Source organism: Callionymus lyra, chromosome 12 (assembly GCF_982586985.1).
Source record: "Callionymus lyra chromosome 12, fCalLyr1.hap1.1, whole genome shotgun sequence".
Classification (NCBI taxonomy): Eukaryota; Metazoa; Chordata; class Actinopteri; order Syngnathiformes; family Callionymidae; genus Callionymus; species Callionymus lyra.
Window position 1 is genome coordinate 16773723 of NC_141829.1, and position 18648 is coordinate 16792370.

At 36.7% G+C, this 18648-nt stretch overlaps 4 protein-coding genes across 4 annotated transcripts; all 4 read right to left on the bottom strand.

Moving 5' to 3' along the window:
• Nucleotides 1-1642: 1642 nt before the first annotated feature.
• Nucleotides 1643-2560, bottom strand: LOC148068456 (gap junction beta-2 protein-like). Its single transcript, XM_087803575.1, has one exon. It carries the CDS (start codon nt 2558-2560, stop codon nt 1766-1768), a length of 795 nt encoding a protein of 264 aa, XP_087659701.1. The 3' UTR covers nt 1643-1765.
• A 2223-nt stretch (nt 2561-4783) lies between these two features.
• On the bottom strand, nt 4784-7391 carry LOC148068457 (gap junction beta-2 protein-like). Its single transcript, XM_087804219.1, has one exon. It carries the CDS (start codon nt 7208-7210, stop codon nt 6416-6418), a length of 795 nt encoding a protein of 264 aa, XP_087660345.1. The 5' UTR covers nt 7211-7391; the 3' UTR covers nt 4784-6415.
• A 1830-nt stretch (nt 7392-9221) lies between these two features.
• LOC148068458 (gap junction beta-2 protein-like) lies at nt 9222-11702 on the bottom strand. Its single transcript, XM_087804161.1, has one exon. It carries the CDS (start codon nt 11696-11698, stop codon nt 10904-10906), a length of 795 nt encoding a protein of 264 aa, XP_087660287.1. The 5' UTR covers nt 11699-11702; the 3' UTR covers nt 9222-10903.
• Nucleotides 11703-13496: 1794 nt separating this feature from the next.
• On the bottom strand, nt 13497-18229 carry LOC148068459 (gap junction beta-2 protein-like). The gene is made up of 2 exons (XM_087804082.1): nt 18100-18229; nt 13497-16169 (listed from the first exon to the last, which is right to left on the bottom strand). The coding sequence occupies exon 2, from the start codon at nt 16133-16135 to the stop codon at nt 15341-15343; it is 795 nt and encodes a 264-aa protein (XP_087660208.1). The 5' UTR covers nt 16136-16169; nt 18100-18229; the 3' UTR covers nt 13497-15340.
• Nucleotides 18230-18648: the final 419 nt, after the last annotated feature.

An 18648-nucleotide genomic window follows, 5' to 3' on the forward strand; every position in this document is an offset into this window, starting at 1 on the left:
ATTTTAGTATAAAATAAGAATACTCATAGTACACTTGAACATGCTTGTATTTTCCAAGTGAACACGTAAGCAAACGAACATTTGTACAAAAACACAGAGGAACAAACAACAAGGAAACACAATTGTATGTAATACTATAATACTATAATATAATACTAATAATTCACACATTCGGTTCATCCGCTCAGAACTTTGCACTTTACTTTTACTTCTGTTATTGGGTTGTATATACAGTATTTCTCACACTGTATACTTTCTCTTTACACTGTCTTTTTTTTGCGCCACAGTTGTCTGGGCTCCAAGATTATAATGACAATAAAGATATTAAATTGAATTCAAACCGGCCTGAAACGACTGCACTCATGTCTGAAAACACAAACAGCAACACAAACTTTGATATTCACAAACATTTATTTAATAAAAAAGGGTTAAGAGTTCAAAGTGCGAGTGTAAAAGTGTCGTATCTTCATCTGCCGATCGTCTTGATCTCAAAACAAAATTCACATCGAAGACTGTCATCTACAGGTCAAAGGCCACGGTTCTAAAAATGCAGTCGGCGTGTTACAACACACACTGTGGTCGGGCCGCTGCGTCACAACAACTTCTCAACAACCCTGGAACGGACTGTTAATTGTGCGACTTGTGACACAATGTGACAAAATGGAATATGCAAAAGGCCGGTCGGCTAATCCTGGGGGGCTATTCCAGGACCACCAGTGGACAGAGAGGAGAAAGAGGAGAGAGCTCGCCAACAAGAAGGCCTGATCGACATGGTGGATAAAATAAGACCTTCGTTAAAAAAAGTAATAGATTGCGTCTGCACATCCACAATAATAATGACACTCAATGATCAGGAGAACAAACAGGGAGTAAAGGAAATTAGTTAATACTTTTGAATTGACAAAACTCACAACTTCAATTCCTTTTAAAAGGTGTTGCATGAACAAACACTTCAAGTTAAAACACACACAATCATGCCGTCAGGTTGAAACGTCAATAAAACAGTCCATCTTTTGTCAACATAAAACAAATTAACTTCATTTTTTTCTTGCAGTAATTGTGTTTCCACTTTCAACCACTAGATGTCCTTACAGACCAGACGACTCACGAAACTTCAACTAAATTATAATAAAACATAAATCAATCATTGTATGATTCTAACGCTGTTCTCAGATAGAAAGTTATTGCAAATGTATTTCCTAATAATCGGAATTCTATTGGTTTATTTAGCCTATGACATCAGTAAAGAAGATAAGTTATTGAAAAAAAAGAACATTATTAGTATCAATATCAACAACATCGCATCAAAAGAAATGAGAAAATGTTTGCGATAAAACTTTGTGAATCATTCATTCAGGTGCTTGTGATGTTTAGAGCCACATGTGGCTTCTTCACACCTTCCATGCGGAAAAAATAATAATAATGTGAACCATTATTGTTCCTTAGATGCCATTCAAATGAAACTTTGTTTTTCCTTTTCTGTCAATGGAAAACATCTGTGGGGAGTAAAGAGTTAAACTATATTAAGACCATTTTGTTGAATGTGGTGTTTTGATTATTGAATAAATAATAATTAAATATAATTTATTGGACTCTTAACTGTATTAGCTTCAGTTTTATCGTTAAAAATCGATTTTGCAGCTCTGAGTGAGTTTTAAATTGGCGGGAAACACTCTTTACACTACAAATGTCGCAGACCTGCTAACCTAATGCTGCATCTCTTTGGAGATTCAAACATGTTTCTTGTCGATCTTCAGCTTCTCCTTCAAGACAGAGTTTTATGGCTGCTTGCTAGGTTAGAAGACATCAACATTTCGTTCTTCTGGTTCTGCAGGCTGCTGTGCTCCTGCGAGTCCCTGAGCGTGTACGGCGGCGTCCTCCTCTTACTCCTGGTGGAGCACCTCATGAGGGCCTTCGCCACCAGATACCCCAGCTCCGCCACGTTCAGGACCATGCAGATGGCGGACGAGGACACCATGAAGATGGTGAAGACGGTCTTCTCCGTGGGCCTGGAGATGAAGCAGTCCACTTTGTTGGGACACGGCCATTGGTCGCACTTGACCAGCCGTTGCATCTTGAATCCGTCGTAGAGGAAGTAGAGAGCGTACATGAAGCCGGCTTCGAATACGAGCCGGAAGAACAAGCTGCAGGTGTAGGTCCACCACAGGGTCCCGGTGATGGGCAGGCGTCTCCTCTTGAGCGTCTCCAGGTCGGTGTTCCTGTCGGTGCCGTTGGACGCCAGCACGGTCCTCTTGTCCCCCCGTTTCCTGTAGGCCACGTGCATGGCCACCAGCAGGGCCGGTGTGGACACGAAGATGAGCTGCAGGCACCACAGGCGTATGTGGGACACCGGGAAGAAGTGGTCGTAGCAGACGTTCTTGCAGCCGGGCGTCTGCGTGTTGCAGGTGAAGTCGGTCTGCTCGTCCCCCCACACGCTCTCGGCGGCCAGGACCAGGATGGTGATGCGGAAGATGAAGAGCACCGAGAGCCAGATCTTGCCGAGGCTGGTGGAGTGTTTGTTGACGCCGCCCAGCTGGGCGTACAAAGCCCCCCAAGTCATGGTGGCGGAGCCGGAGAGGTTCCTCAAGATGAGCTGTGGATGAAGTTTAGTATTAGCGCCACTTATATTAATATTATTTACGAATGCTCCTTCCTAGGTGCAAAACAAAAAGACTCAAGGACACATTCATTCCTCGGGCTATTCAATTGTACAATTCTGAGTCCGGGGGCAGGAGTGGAGTAAAAGTATCATGATGTTCTGTCCTATGTTAGTCTTTGTATCCTTTGTCTTTGTTATTTTTCTGTGATGTATGTTCTTTATCTTTAGACTTAGATTGCATCATCTTGTTCTTTAACTTTATTTCTCTTTGTTCTTGTTCTTATTGTATGTTCATTTTTATGAATAATTGCTGTTTTGCTGTGTCTAATTGGAAAAAAACAATTGATTTTACTTTATTGATCCTCAGGAGGTCTCCTTCGGGATCAATAAAGTTCTACCTAACCTAACCTATTTTTTTTACAAGAGTAAAGTAATTTATTATGAAAATAAAGTCATACATCATTAAATGTATTACTAGATCTAGTTCAAACAAGGAGTAGGAAGAAATAAAAAAACTTCTTTTTTTTTAACTAATATAAAATATGTAATTATTTGTACATACAAAGGAATAAAAATGAAGCCAAATCAAATCACGACGAAACATTGTTGTTCGAAATAGGAGCAGGAAGAAGTGAAAACCTTGTATTATAATTTCCTACCCCTCTTTAATAATTCTTCAGTTTGTAGGAAATTACCACATATTTTCTACTCACATATCTATAGAAATACATAAAATACAAGCACTCAAGGCAATATTTAACATATATGTCGTCACATATTATCTAGAATAAACAATATAAGATTATATTGTATAATATATTGCATATAGAGAGAGTATAAACAAGTACATAATATATACGCATACACAAACTACATTATTAGTATCCCCGTACATATACCAATTGTTCTGGTTCCAATCTATTATTTTAAAAACAAGATTAATTATACGTTAACTGCAAGATTGAAATCGTCAAATATGAAAATGTTAACCAATATAAAAATGCCACCATTGGATGAAATGAGTAGCTCAGTGCTCTTTATATTGTATGAAGTCACCATTATTATATTACTCTTATAGTCACTTCTGTAAACCAACCATTTTATTTATTTATTTATTTATTTTTAATTATTGCAGCTGAACGTACGCCATGTTTTCTTATTAGTAACTAACTACCAAACACACACACTCTTAAACACTCTAAAAGACAAGTATACTTAGATTTCATTTTATCAACTTAAGTATGAGTATAGAAAGTATACTATAGTACATGTACGTACTTAAAGTTTACTAATTTGATACTTCAGATTAAATTGTAACATTTTAATTTTTACAGAATGATGTGTACTCGTCTCTATTCTACCAGTGTAGTAGGTATACACTCTGAGTCTATATATTTTTATTTTACAGATGTACAGTACCTAAACTCCAAGCATACTTCTTCAAATTGAATACAAAATAAGAATACTCATAGTACAATTGAATATACATTTCTTTACTAAGTTATGAGTAAAGTAAACTTCAATTATACTACATTCATTTTAGTATAAAATAAGAATACTCATAGTACACTTGAATATCATTTTCTTTAATAAGTCATGACTAAAGTAAACTTCAATTATACTACATACAACTTAGTATAAAATAAGAATACTCATAGCACACTTGAACATACTTTTATTTACCAAGTTATGACTAAAGTAAACTTCAATTATACTACATACATTTTAGTATAAAATAAGAATACTCATAGTACACTTGAACATGCTTGTATTTTCTAAGTGAACACGTAAGCAAACGAACATTTGTACAAAAACACAGAGAAACAAACAACAAAGAAACACAATTGTATGTAATACAATTTACCTTTAACTAACATCTTCTGAGACACAAATAAAAACAAACATACGGCACATACACAAGAACAATTTCATGGTGTACACATTGAAAAATACAACGCCTTCATATCAAGACTCTATATAAAATATCTAAATATATTGTTTTCCCCCGAAGCGATAACCATCCTGAACTGCACTAATTTCATAGATCTAGATGATATATTCTAAATGTTCAAAGGGGTGAAATTATATATATATATATATATATATATATATATATATATATATATATATATATATATATATATATATATATATATATATCCTGTAATACTCACACTCATATTCACACATTCGGTTCATCCGCTCAGAACTTTGCACTTTACTTTTACTTCTGTTATTGGGTTGTATATACAGTATTTCTCACACTGTACACTTTCTCTTTACACTGTCTTTTTTTTGCGCCACAGTTGTCTGGGCTCCAAGATTATAATGACAATAAAGATATTAAATTGAATTCAAACCAGCCTGAAACGACTGCACTCATGTCTGAAAACACAAACAGCAACACAAACTTTGATATTCACAAACATTTATTTAATAAAAAAAGGGTTAAGAGTTCAAAGTGCGAGTGTAAAAGTGTCGTATCTTCATCTGCCGATCGTCTTGATCTCAAAACAAAATTCACATCGAAGACTGTCATCTACAGGTCAAAGGCCACGGTTCTAAAAATGCAGTCGGCGTGTTACATCACACACTGTGGTCGGGCCGCTGCGTCACAACAACTTCTCAACAACCCTGGAACGGACTGTTAATTGTGCGACTTGTGACACAATGTGACAAAATGGAATATGCAAAATATCCTGCTAATCCTGGGGGGCTATTCTAGGACCACCAGTGGACAAGGAGGAGAGAGCTCGCCAACAAGAAGGCCTGATCGACATGGTGGATAAAAAAAGTAATAGATTGGGTCTGCACATCCACAATAATAATGACACTCAATGATCAGGAAGAACAAACAGGGAGTAAAGGAAATTAGTTAATACTTTTGAATTGACAAAACTCACAACTTCAATTCCTTTTAAAAGGTGTGGCATGAACAAACACTTCAAGTAAAACACACACAATCATGCCGTCAGGTTGAAACGTCAATAAAACAGTCCATCTTTTGTCAACATAAAACAAATTAACTTCATTTTTTTCTTGCAGTAATTGTGTTTCCACTTTCAACCACTAGATGTCCTTACAGACCAGACGACTCACGAAACTTCAAATAAATTATAATAAAACGTAAATCAATCATTGTATGATTCTAACGCTGTTCTCAGATAGAAAGTTATTGCAAATGTATTTCCTAATAATCGGAATTCTATTGGTATATTTAGCCTATGACATCAGTAAAGAAGATATTGAAAAAAGAACATTATTAGGATCAATATCAACAACATAGTATCAAAAGAAATGACAAAATGTTTGCGATAAAACTTTGTGAATCATTCATTCAGGTGCTTGTGATGTTGAGGATAATCTACAGATGTGGTTGTTGATCTTCAACCTTCGGAGCCACATGAGGCTTCTTCACACCTTCCATGCGGCTCCGGCAGTTTAAAGGAGAATTTAGAGAAAAAATAATAATAATGTGAACCATTATTGTTCCTTAGATGCCATTTGAATGAAACTTTGTTTTTCCTTTTCTGTCAATGGAAAACATCCGGGGGGAGTAAAGAGTTAAACTATATTAAGACCATTTTGTTGAATGTGGTGTTTTGATTATAGAATAAATAATAATTTAATATAATTTATTGGACTCTTAACTGTGTTAGCTTCAGTTTTATCGTTAAAAATTGATTTTGCAGCTCTGAGTGAGTTTTAAATTGGCGGGAAACACTCTTTACACTACAAATGTTGCAGACCTGCTAACCTAATGCTGCATCTCTTTGGAGAATCAAACATGTTTCTTGTCGATCTTCAGCTTCTCCTTCAAAGCAGAGTTTTATGGCTGCTTGCTAGGTTAGAAGACATCAACATTTCGTTCTTCTGGTTCTGCAGGCTGCTGTGCTCCTGCGAGTCCCTGAGCGTGTACGGTGGCGTCCTCCTCTTACTCCTGGTGGAGCACCTCATGAGGGCCTTCGCCACCAGATACCCCAGCTCCGCCACGTTCAGGACCATGCAGATGGCGGACGAGGACACCATGAAGATGGTGAAGACGGTCTTCTCCGTGGGCCTGGAGATGAAGCAGTCCACTTTGTTGGGACACGGCCACTGGTCGCACTTGACCAGCCGTTGCATCTTGAATCCGTCGTAGAGGAAGTAGAGAGCGTACATGAAGCCGGCTTCGAATACGAGCCGGAAGAACAAGCTGCAGGTGTAGGTCCACCACAGGGTCCCGGTGATGGGCAGACGTCTCCTCTTCAGCGTCTCCAGGTCGGTGTTCCTGTCGGTGCCGTTGGACGCCAGCACGGTCCTCTTGTCCCCCCGTTTCCTGTAGGCCACGTGCATGGCCACCAGCAGGGCCGGTGTGGACACGAAGATGAGCTGCAGGCACCACAGGCGTATGTGGGACACCGGGAAGAAGTGGTCGTAGCAGACGTTCTTGCAGCCGGGCGTCTGCGTGTTGCAGGTGAAGTCGGCCTTCTCGTCCCCCCACACGCTCTCGGCGGCCAGGACCAGGATGGTGATGCGGAAGATGAAGAGCACCGAGAGCCAGATCTTGCCGAGGCTGGTGGAGTGTTTGTTGACGCCGCCCAGCTGGGCGTACAAAGCCCCCCAAGTCATGGTGGCGGAGACAGAAGAGGATCCTCAAGATGAGCTGTGGATGAAGTTTAGTATTAGCGCCACTTATATTAATATTATTTACGAATGCTCCTTCCCAGGTGCAAAACAAATAGACTCAAGGACACATTCATTCCTCGGGCTATTCAATTGTACAATTCTGAGTTCGGGGGCAGGAGTGGAGTAAAAGTATCATGATGTTCTGTCCTATGTTAGTCTTTGTATCCTTTGTCTTTGTTATTTTTCTGTGATGTATGTTCTTTATCTTTAGACTTAGATTGCATCATCTTGTTCTTTAACTTTATTTCTCTTTGTTCTTGTTCTTATTGTATGTTCATTTTTATGAATAATTGCTGTTTTGCTGTGTCTAATTGGAAAAAAACAATTTATTTTACTTCATTGATCCCTCAGGAGGTCTCCTTCGGGATCAATAAAGTTCTACCTAATCTAACCTATTTTTTTACAAGAGTAAAGTAATTTATTATGAAAATAAAGTCGTACATCATTAAATGTATTACTAGATCTAGTTCAAACAAGGAGTAGTCTTTAATAATTCTTCAGTTTGTAGGAAATTACCACATATTTTCTACTCACATATCTATAGAAATACATAAAATACAAGCACTCAAGGCAATATTTAACATATATGTCGTCACATATTACCTAGAATAAACAATATAAGATTATATTGTATAATATATTGCATATAGAGAGAGTATAGCCAAGTACATAATATATACGCATACACAAACTACATTATTAGTATCCCCGTACATATACCAATTGTTTTGGTTCCAATCTATTATTTTAAAAACAAGATTAATTATACGTTAACTGCAAGATTGAAATCGTCAAATATGAAAATGTTAACCAATATAAAAATGCCACCATTGGATGAAATGAGTAGCTCAGTGCTCTTTATATTGTATGAAGTCACCATTATTATATTACTCTTATAGTCACTTCTGTAAACCAACCATTTTATTTATTTATTTATTTATTTTTAATTATTGCAGCTGAACGTACGCCATGTTTTCTTATTAGTAACTAACTACCAAACACACACACTCTTAAACACTCTAAAAGACAAGTATACTTAGATTTCATTTTATCAACTTAAGTATGAGTATAGTAAGTATACTATAGTACATGTACGTACTTAAAGTTGACTAATTTGATACTTCAGATTAAATTGTAACATTTTAATTTTTACAGAATGATGTGTACTCGTCTCTAATCTACCAGTGTAGTAGGTATACACTCTGAGTCTATATATTTTTATTTTACAGATGTACAGTACCTAAACTCCAAGCATACTTCTTCAAATTTAATACAAAATAAGAATACTCATAGTACAATTGAATATACATTTCTTTACTAAGTTATGAGTAAAGTAAACTTCAATTATACTACATTCATTTTAGTATAAAATAAGAATACTCATAGTACACTTGAATATAATTTTCTTTAATAAGTCATGACTAAAGTAAACTTCAATTATACTACATACAACTTAGTATAAAATAAGAATACTCATAGCACACTTGAACATACTTTTATTTTCCAAGTTATGACTAAAGTAAACTTCAATTATACTACATACATTTTAGTATAAAATAAGAATACTCATAGTACACTTGAACATGCTTGTATTTTCTAAGTGAACACGTAAGCAAACGAACATTTGTACAAAAACACAGAGGAACAAACAACAAAGAAACACAATTGTATGTAATACAATTTACCTTTAACTAACATCTTCTGAGACACAAATAAAAACAAACATACGGCACATATACACAAGAACAATTTCATGGTGTACACATTGAAAAATACAACGCCTTCATATCAAGACTCTATATAAAATATCTAAATATATTGTTTTCCCCCGAAGCGATAACCATCCTGAACTGCACTAATTTCATAGATCTAGATGATATATTCTAAATGTTCAAAGGGGTGAAATAATATATATATATAATATATATATATATATATATATATATATATATATATACTGTAATACTCACACTCATATTCACACATTCGGTTCATCTGCTCAGAACTTTGCACTTTACTTTTACTTCTGTTATTGGGTTGTATATACAGTATTTCTCACACTGTATACTTTCTCTTTACACTGTCTTTTTTTTGCGCCACAGTTGTCTGGGCTCCAAGGTTATAATGACAATAAAGATATTAAATTGAATTCAAACCAGCCTGAAACGACTGCACTCATGTCTGAAAACACAAACAGCAACACAAACTTTGATATTCACAAACATTTATTTAATAAAAAAAAGGGTTAAGAGTTCAAAGTGCGAGTGTAAAAGTGTCGTATCTTCATCTGCCGATCGTCTTGATCTCAAAACAAAATTCACATCGAAGACTTTAATCTACAGGTCAAAGGCCACGGTTCTAAAAATGCAGTCTGCGTGTTACATCACACACTGTGGTCGGGCCGCTGCGTCACAACAACTTCTCAACAACCCTGGAACGGACTGTTAATTGTGCGACTTGTGACACAATGTGACAAAATGGAATATGCAAAAGGCCGTTCGGCTAATCCTGGGGGGCTATTCCAGGACCACCAGTGGACAGAGAGGAGAAAGAGGAGAGAGCTCGCCAACAAGAAGGCCTGATCGACATGGTGGATAAAATAAGACCTTCGTTAAAAAAAGTAATAGATTGCGTCTGCACATCCACAATAATAATGACACTCAATGATCAGGAAGAACAAACAGGGAGTAAAGGAAATTAGTTAATACTTTTGAATTGACAAAACTCACAACTTCAATTCCTTTTAAAAGGTGTGGCATGAACAAACACTTCAAGTAAAACACACACAATCATGCCGTCAGGTTGAAACGTCAATAAAACAGTCCATCTTTTGTCAACATAAAACAAATTAACTTCATTTTTTTCTTGCAGTAATTGTGTTTCCACTTTCAACCACTAGATGTCCTTACAGACCAGACGACTCACGAAACTTCAAATAAATTATAATAAAACGTAAATCAATCATTGTATGATTCTAACGCTGTTCTCAGATAGAAAGTTATTGCAAATGTATTTCCTAATAATCGGAATTCTATTGGTATATTTAGCCTATGACATCAGTAAAGAAGATATTGAAAAAAGAACATTATTAGGATCAATATCAACAACATAGTATCAAAAGAAATGACAAAATGTTTGCGATAAAACTTTGTGAATCATTCATTCAGGTGCTTGTGATGTTGAGGATAATCTACAGATGTGGTTGTTGATCTTCAACCTTCGGAGCCACATGAGGCTTCTTCACACCTTCCATGCGGCTCCGGCAGTTTAGAGGAGAATTTAGAAGAAAAAAAATAAATAATGTGAACCATTATTGTTCCTTAGATGCCATTTGAATGAAACTTTGTTTTTCTTTTTCTGTCAATGGAAAACATTCCTGGGGAGTAAAGAGTTAAACTATATTAAGACCGTTTTGTTGAATGTGGTGTTTTGATTATAGAATAAATAATAATTTAATATAATTTATTGGACTCTTAACTGTGTTAGCTTCAGTTTTATCGTTAAAAATCGATTTTGCAGCTCTGAGTGAGTTTTAAATTGGCGGGAAACACTCTTTACACTACAAATGTTGCAGAGCCCTGGACTAACCTAACGCTGCACTCTCTAGATGTTTCTTGTCGATCTTCAGCTTCTCCTTCAAGACAGAGTTTTATGGCTGCTTGCTAGGTTAGAAGACATCAACATTTCGTTCTTCTGGTTCTGCAGGCTGCTGTGCTCCTGCGAGTCCCTGAGCGTGTACGGCGGCGTCCTCCTCTTACTCCTGGTGGAGCACCTCATGAGGGCCTTCGCCACCAGATACCCCAGCTCCGCCACGTTCAGGACCATGCAGATGGCGGACGAGGACACCATGAAGATGGTGAAGACGGTCTTCTCCGTGGGCCTGGAGATGAAGCAGTCGACTTTGTTGGGACACGGCCACTGGTCGCACTTGACCAGCCGCTGCATCTTGAATCCGTCGTAGAGGAAGTAGAGAGCGTACATGAAGCCGGCTTCGAATACGAGCCGGAAGAACAAGCTGCAGGTGTAGGTCCACCACAGGGTCCCGGTGATGGGCAGACGTCTCCTCTTCAGCGTCTCCAGGTCGGTGTTCCTGTCGGTGCCGTTGGACGCCAGCACGGTCCTCTTGTCCCCCCGTTTCCTGTAGGCCACGTGCATGGCCACCAGCAGGGCCGGCGTGGACACGAAGATGAGCTGCAGGCACCACAGGCGTATGTGGGACACCGGGAAGAAGTGGTCGTAGCAGACGTTCTTGCAGCCGGGCGTCTGCGTGTTGCAGGTGAAGTCGGCCTGCTCGTCCCCCCACACGCTCTCGGCGGCCAGGACCAGGATGGTGATGCGGAAGATGAAGAGCACCGAGAGCCAGATCTTGCCGAGGCTGGTGGAGTGTTTGTTGACGCCGCCCAGCTGGGCGTACAAAGCCCCCCAAGTCATGGTGGCGGAGCCGGAGAGGTTCCTCAAGATGAGCTGTGGATGAAGTTTAGTATTAGCGCCACTTATATTAATATTATTTACGAATGCTCCTTCCCAGGTGCAAAACAAATAGACTCAAGGACACATTCATTCCTCGGGCTATTCAATTGTACAATTCTGAGTTCGGGGGCAGGAGTGGAGTAAAAGTATCATGATGTTCTGTCCTATGTTAGTCTTTGTATCCTTTGTCTTTGTTATTTTTCTGTGATGTATGTTCTTTATCTTTAGACTTAGATTGCATCATCTTGTTCTTTAACTTTATTTCTCTTTGTTCTTGTTCTTATTGTATGTTCATTTTTATGAATAATTGCTGTTTTGCTGTGTCTAATTGGAAAAAAACAATTTATTTTACTTCATTGATCCCTCAGGAGGTCTCCTTCGGGATCAATAAAGTTCTACCTAACCTAACCTATTTTTTTACAAGAGTAAAGTAATTTATTATGAAAATAAAGTCGTACATCATTAAATGTATTACTAGATCTAGTTCAAACAAGGAGTAGTCTTTAATAATTCTTCAGTTTGTAGGAAATTACCACATATTTTCTACTCACATATCTATAGAAATACATAAAATACAAGCACTCAAGGCAATATTTAACATATATGTCGTCACATATTACCTAGAATAAACAATATAAGATTATATTGTATAATATATTGCATATAGAGAGAGTATAGCCAAGTACATAATATATACGCATACACAAACTACATTATTAGTATCCCCGTACATATACCAATTGTTTTGGTTCCAATCTATTATTTTAAAAACAAGATTAATTATACGTTAACTGCAAGATTGAAATCGTCAAATATGAAAATGTTAACCAATATAAAAATGCCACCATTGGATGAAATGAGTAGCTCAGTGCTCTTTATATTGTATGAAGTCACCATTATTATATTACTGTTATAGTCACTTCTGTAAACCAACCATTTTATTTATTTATTTTTAATTATTGCAGCTGAACGTACGCCATGTTTTCTTATTAGTAACTAACTACCAAACACACACACTCTTAAACACTCTAAAAGACAAGTATACTTAGATTTCATTTTATCAACTTAAGTATGAGTATAGTAAGTATACTATAGTACATGTACGTACTTAAAGTTGACTAATTTGATACTTCAGATTAAATTGTAACATTTTAATTTTTACAGAATGATGTGTACTCGTCTCTAATCTACCAGTGTAGTAGGTATACACTCTGAGTCTATATATTTTTATTTTACAGATGTACAGTACCTAAACTCCAACCATACTTCTTCAAATTTAATACAAAATAAGAATACTCATAGTACAATTGAATATAAATTTCTTTACTAAATTATGAGTAAAGTAAACTTCAATTATACTACATTCATTTTAGTATAAAATAAGAATACTCATAGTACACTTGAATATAATTTTCTTTAATAAGTCATGACTAAAGTAAACTTCAATTATACTACATACAACTTAGTATAAAATAAGAATACTCATAGCACACTTGAACATACTTTTATTTACCAAGTTATGACTAAAGTAAACTTCAATTATACTACATACATTTTAGTATAAAATAAGAATACTCATAGTACACTTGAACATGCTTGTATTTTCTAAGTGAACACGTAAGCAAACGAACATTTGTACAAAAACACAGAGAAACAAACAACAAAGAAACACAATTGTATGTAATACAATTTACCTTTAACTAACATCTTCTGAGACACAAATAAAAACAAACATACGGCACATACACAAGAACAATTTCATGGTGTACACATTGAAAAATACAACGCCTTCATATCAAGACTCTATATAAAATATCTAAATATATTGTTTTCCCCCGAAGCGATAACCATCCTGAACTGCACTAATTTCATAGATCTAGATGATATATTCTAAATGTTCAAAGGGGTGAAATAATATATATATATATATATATATATATATATATATATATATACTGTAATACTCACACTCATATTCACACATTCGGTTCATCCGCTCAGAACTTTGCACTTTACTTTTACTTCTGTTATTGGGTTGTATATACAGTATTTCACACACTGTATACTTTCTCTTTACACTGTCTTTTTTTTGCGCCACAGTTGTCTGGGCTCCAAGATTATAATGACAATAAAGACATTAAATTGAATTCAAACCGGCCTGAAACGACTGCACTCATGTCTGAAAACACAAACAGCAACACAAACTTTGATATTCACAAACATTTATTTAATAAAAAAAGGGTTAAGAGTTCAAAGTGCGAGTGTAAAAGTGTCGTATCTTCATCTGCCGATCGTCTTGATCTCAAAACAAAATTCACATCGAAGACTCTCATCTACAGGTCAAAGGCCACGGTTCTAAAAATGCAGTCGGCGTGTTACAACACACACTGTGGTCGGGCCGCTGTGTCACAACAACTTCTCAACAACCCTGGAACGGACTGTTAATTGTGCGACTTGTGACACAATGTGACAAAATGGAATATGCAAAATATCCTGCTAATCCTGGGGGGCTATTCTAGGACCACCAGTGGACAAGGAGGAGAGAGCTCGCCAACAAGAAGGCCTGATCGACATGGTGGATAAAAAAAGTAATAGATTGGGTCTGCACATCCACAATAATAATGACACTCAATGATCAGGAAGCACAAACAGGGAGTAAAGGAAATTAGTTAATACTTTTGAATTGACAAAACTCACAACTTCAATTCCTTTTAAAAGGTGTGGCATGAACAAACACTTCAAGTAAAACACACACAATCATGCCGTCAGGTTGAAACGTCAATAAAACAGTCCATCTTTTGTCAACATAAAACAAATTAACTTCATTTTTTTCTTGCAGTAATTGTGTTTCCACTTTCAACCACTAGATGTCCTTACAGACCAGACGACTCACGAAACTTCAAATAAATTATAATAAAACGTAAATCAATCATTGTATGATTCTAACGCTGTTCTCAGATAGAAAGTTATTGCAAATGTATTTCCTAATAATCGGAATTCTATTGGTATATTTAGCCTATGACATCAGTAAAGAAGATATTGAAAAAAGAACATTATTAGGATCAATATCAACAACATAGTATCAAAAGAAATGACAAAATGTTTGCGATAAAACTTTGTGAATCATTCATTCAGGTGCTTGTGATGTTGAGGATAATCTACAGATGTGGTTGTTGATCTTCAACCTTCGGAGCCACATGAGGCTTCTTCACACCTTCCATGCGGCTCCGGCAGTTTAGAGGAGAATTTAGAGAAAAAATAATAATAATGTGAACCATTATTGTTCCTTAGATGCCATTTGAATGAAACTTTGTTTTTCCTTTTCTGTCAATGGAAAACATCCGGGGGGAGTAAAGAGTTAAACTATATTAAGACCATTTTGTTGAATGTGGTGTTTTGATTATAGAATAAATAATAATTTAATATAATTTATTGGACTCTTAACTGTATTAGCTTCAGTTTTATCGTTAAAAATCGATTTTGCAGCTCTGAGTGAGTTTTAAATTGGCGGGAAACACTCTTTACACTACAAATGTTGCAGACCTGCTAACCTAATGCTGCATCTCTTTGGAGATTGTTTCTTGTCGATCTTCAGCTTCTCCTTCAAGACAGAGTTTTATGGCTGCTTGCTAGGTTAGAAGACATCAACATTTCGTTCTTCTGGTTCTGCAGGCTGCTGTGCTCCTGCGAGTCCCTGAGCGTGTACGGCGGCGTCCTCCTCTTACTCCTGGTGGAGCACCTCATGAGGGCCTTCGCCACCAGATACCCCAGCTCCGCCACGTTAAGGACCATGCAGATGGCGGACGAGGACACCATGAAGATGGTGAAGACGGTCTTCTCCGTGGGCCTGGAGATGAAGCAGTCCACTTTGTTGGGACACGGCCACTGGTCGCACTTGACCAGCCGTTGCATCTTGAATCCGTCGTAGAGGAAGTAGAGAGCGTACATGAAGCCGGCTTCGAATAAGAGCCGGAAGAACAAGCTGCAGGTGTAGGTCCACCACAGGGTCCCGGTGATGGGCAGACGTCTCCTCTTCAGCGTCTCCAGGTCGGTGTTCCTGTCGGTGCCGTTGGACGCCAGCACGGTCCTCTTGTCCCCCCGTTTCCTGTAGGCCACGTGCATGGCCACCAGCAGGGCCGGCGTGGACACGAAGATGAGCTGCAGGCACCACAGGCGTATGTGGGACACCGGGAAGAAGTGGTCGTAGCAGACGTTCTTGCAGCCGGGCGTCTGCGTGTTGCAGGTGAAGTCGGCCTGCTCGTCCCCCCACACGCTCTCGGCGGCCAGGACCAGGATGGTGATGCGGAAGATGAAGAGCACCGAGAGCCAGATCTTGCCGAGGCTGGTGGAGTGTTTGTTGACGCCGCCCAGCTGGGCGTACAAAGCCCCCCAAGTCATGGTGGCGGAGACAGAAGAGGATCCTCAAGATGAGCTGTGGATGAAGTTTAGTATTAGCGCCACTTATATTAATATTATTTACGAATGCTCCTTCCCAGGTGCAAAACAAATAGACTCAAGGACACATTCATTCCTCGGGCTATTCAATTGTACAATTCTGAGTTCGGGGGCAGGAGTGGAGTGAAAGTATCATGATGTTCTGTCCTATGTTAGTCTTTGTATCCTTTGTCTTTGTTATTTTTCTGTGATGTATGTTCTTTATCTTTAGACTTAGATTGCATCATCTTGTTCTTTAACTTTATTTCTCTTTGTTCTTGTTCTTATTGTATGTTCATTTTTATGAATAATTGCTGTTTTGCTGTGTCTAATTGGAAAAAAACAATTGATTTTACTTTATTGATCCTCAGGAGGTCTCCTTCGGGATCAATAAAGTTCTACCTAACCTAACCTATTTTTTTACAAGAGTAAAGTAATTTATTATGAAAATAAAGTCGTACATCATTAAATGTATTACTAGATCTAGTTCAAAGAAGGAGTAGGAATAAGTAAAAAAACTTCTTTTTTTTTAAATGTACTACCTTTTTTTATTATTATTATTCTTGTACGACACAATATATAAGTACTAGCAATACATAATATACATCTTATCTCGTATTATCTATATTACACAATTTAAGAATATATAGTATAATATATATGCATATACTAAGTGGATATCCATATGAGTACATTATATATACACATATATACTATATTATTATTATTAACCATCTACATATATACCGTATACTAATTTAAACACAATGTATTATTTAAACAAGAGTAGAGTAAACTAGAGTAATTTTGTATTGGACATCTGGTATGAGAATAAAGTAATTTAATGTTGAATGAATAATTTTTTTGTTTTATTTTTTAACTCATATAAAATATGTAATTATTCGTACATACAAAGAAATAAAAATGAAGCCAAATTATGACAAAACATTGTTGTTCGAAATAGGAGCAGGAAGAAGTGAAAACCTTGTATTTTAATTTCCTACCCCTCTTTAATAATTCGTCAGTTTGTAGGAAATTACCACATATTTTTCACTCACATATCTATAGAAATACATAATATACAAGCACTCAGGGCAATATTTAACATATATCTCGTCACGTATTATCTAAAATAAACAATATAAGATTATAATGTATAATATATTGCATATAGAGAGACTATAGCCAAGTACATACTATATACGCATATACAAACTACATTATTAGTATCCCCGTACATATACCAATTGTTTTGGTTGTAATCTTTTATTTTAAAAACAAGATTAATCATTTGTTAATTGCAAGATTGAAATCGTATAAAAATAAACAGCGGATATGACGTCACTTGCTCAACCACACTCGATCGAGGTAATATCGTCAAAAATAAACGCTAACGTTACTATTTTTTAATTATATTTTAATTTATTATTTAAGTGTTAAAAAAAAACTTTACGTAATGGCAAAAAATAATAACCCAACAATGAACACTCCCAAAGCAACAGTTACGAATAACAATCTGGTCAGATCACGTGACTTCAAACTATATGAAGAATGAAGTTTAAACAGGTTTTTCTTCCGAGGATCCTTATCGCTTTTATTCGTTAATGGTATAACTTTTTTTTTTTTACTTGTATTTTTGGCTTGGACAAGAAATGTGGAGTCAAATAAATATACACTTAATCTAATATAAGAACATTAAAAGTCTTGTTAACCAATAACAATTATTAGAAATCTACGCTTTCATTTCTATTTACTGAACATATAAATCTAATTTAAATGTTGCTGAAGCGTTAACCACTAGTTAAAAAGGCAGAGATGAAGAAAATGTAAGATGGTGATGTTTTCTTACATTAATATCAAAACAACATCTTGATATATGTTTGGAAAACAGCCATTTTATCCATTTCAACTTTAAATGACGGACTCACCTGAGAAGTGTAAGCTTTAGTGACTATCCATGCTGAGGAAATGTATTTACACCTGCGCGGGTCTCAGGAGGAGACACTTGTGTTTCGGCTCAAAAGAGACTAAATCTGTTCCAGAGAGTTTCTGTTTTAAAGGTACTGAAGCCTCCGGACGTACCTGAGGGCGTGGCCGAGATCATAGAGGGGCGGGGACAATATAATCGAGGGGCGGGGCTAAGATCATATAATGGGCGGGGAGAATTTGAAGACGATCGAGACTCTTATTCAAACTCCAATTTGACATGTTTATATTCGGAATTTACGGTGCGTGACTGTGTGTCATTATTTGTTTACTGATGTATTTTTAGTCTACACAGGCTAACATAAAAAAAAACAACACCCAGGTTCATGTTATTTTTAATTTCTATTTTAAACAATCGGTAAATCCAGGATTACAGTATAATAAAGTATTTAACTACGACAATAAACAAAAATGATGTATAAAGTATCACACATATGTGAATGTAAATATGTATTATTGACTTTGTCGTTATTCATCAAAAAAATGAAAAT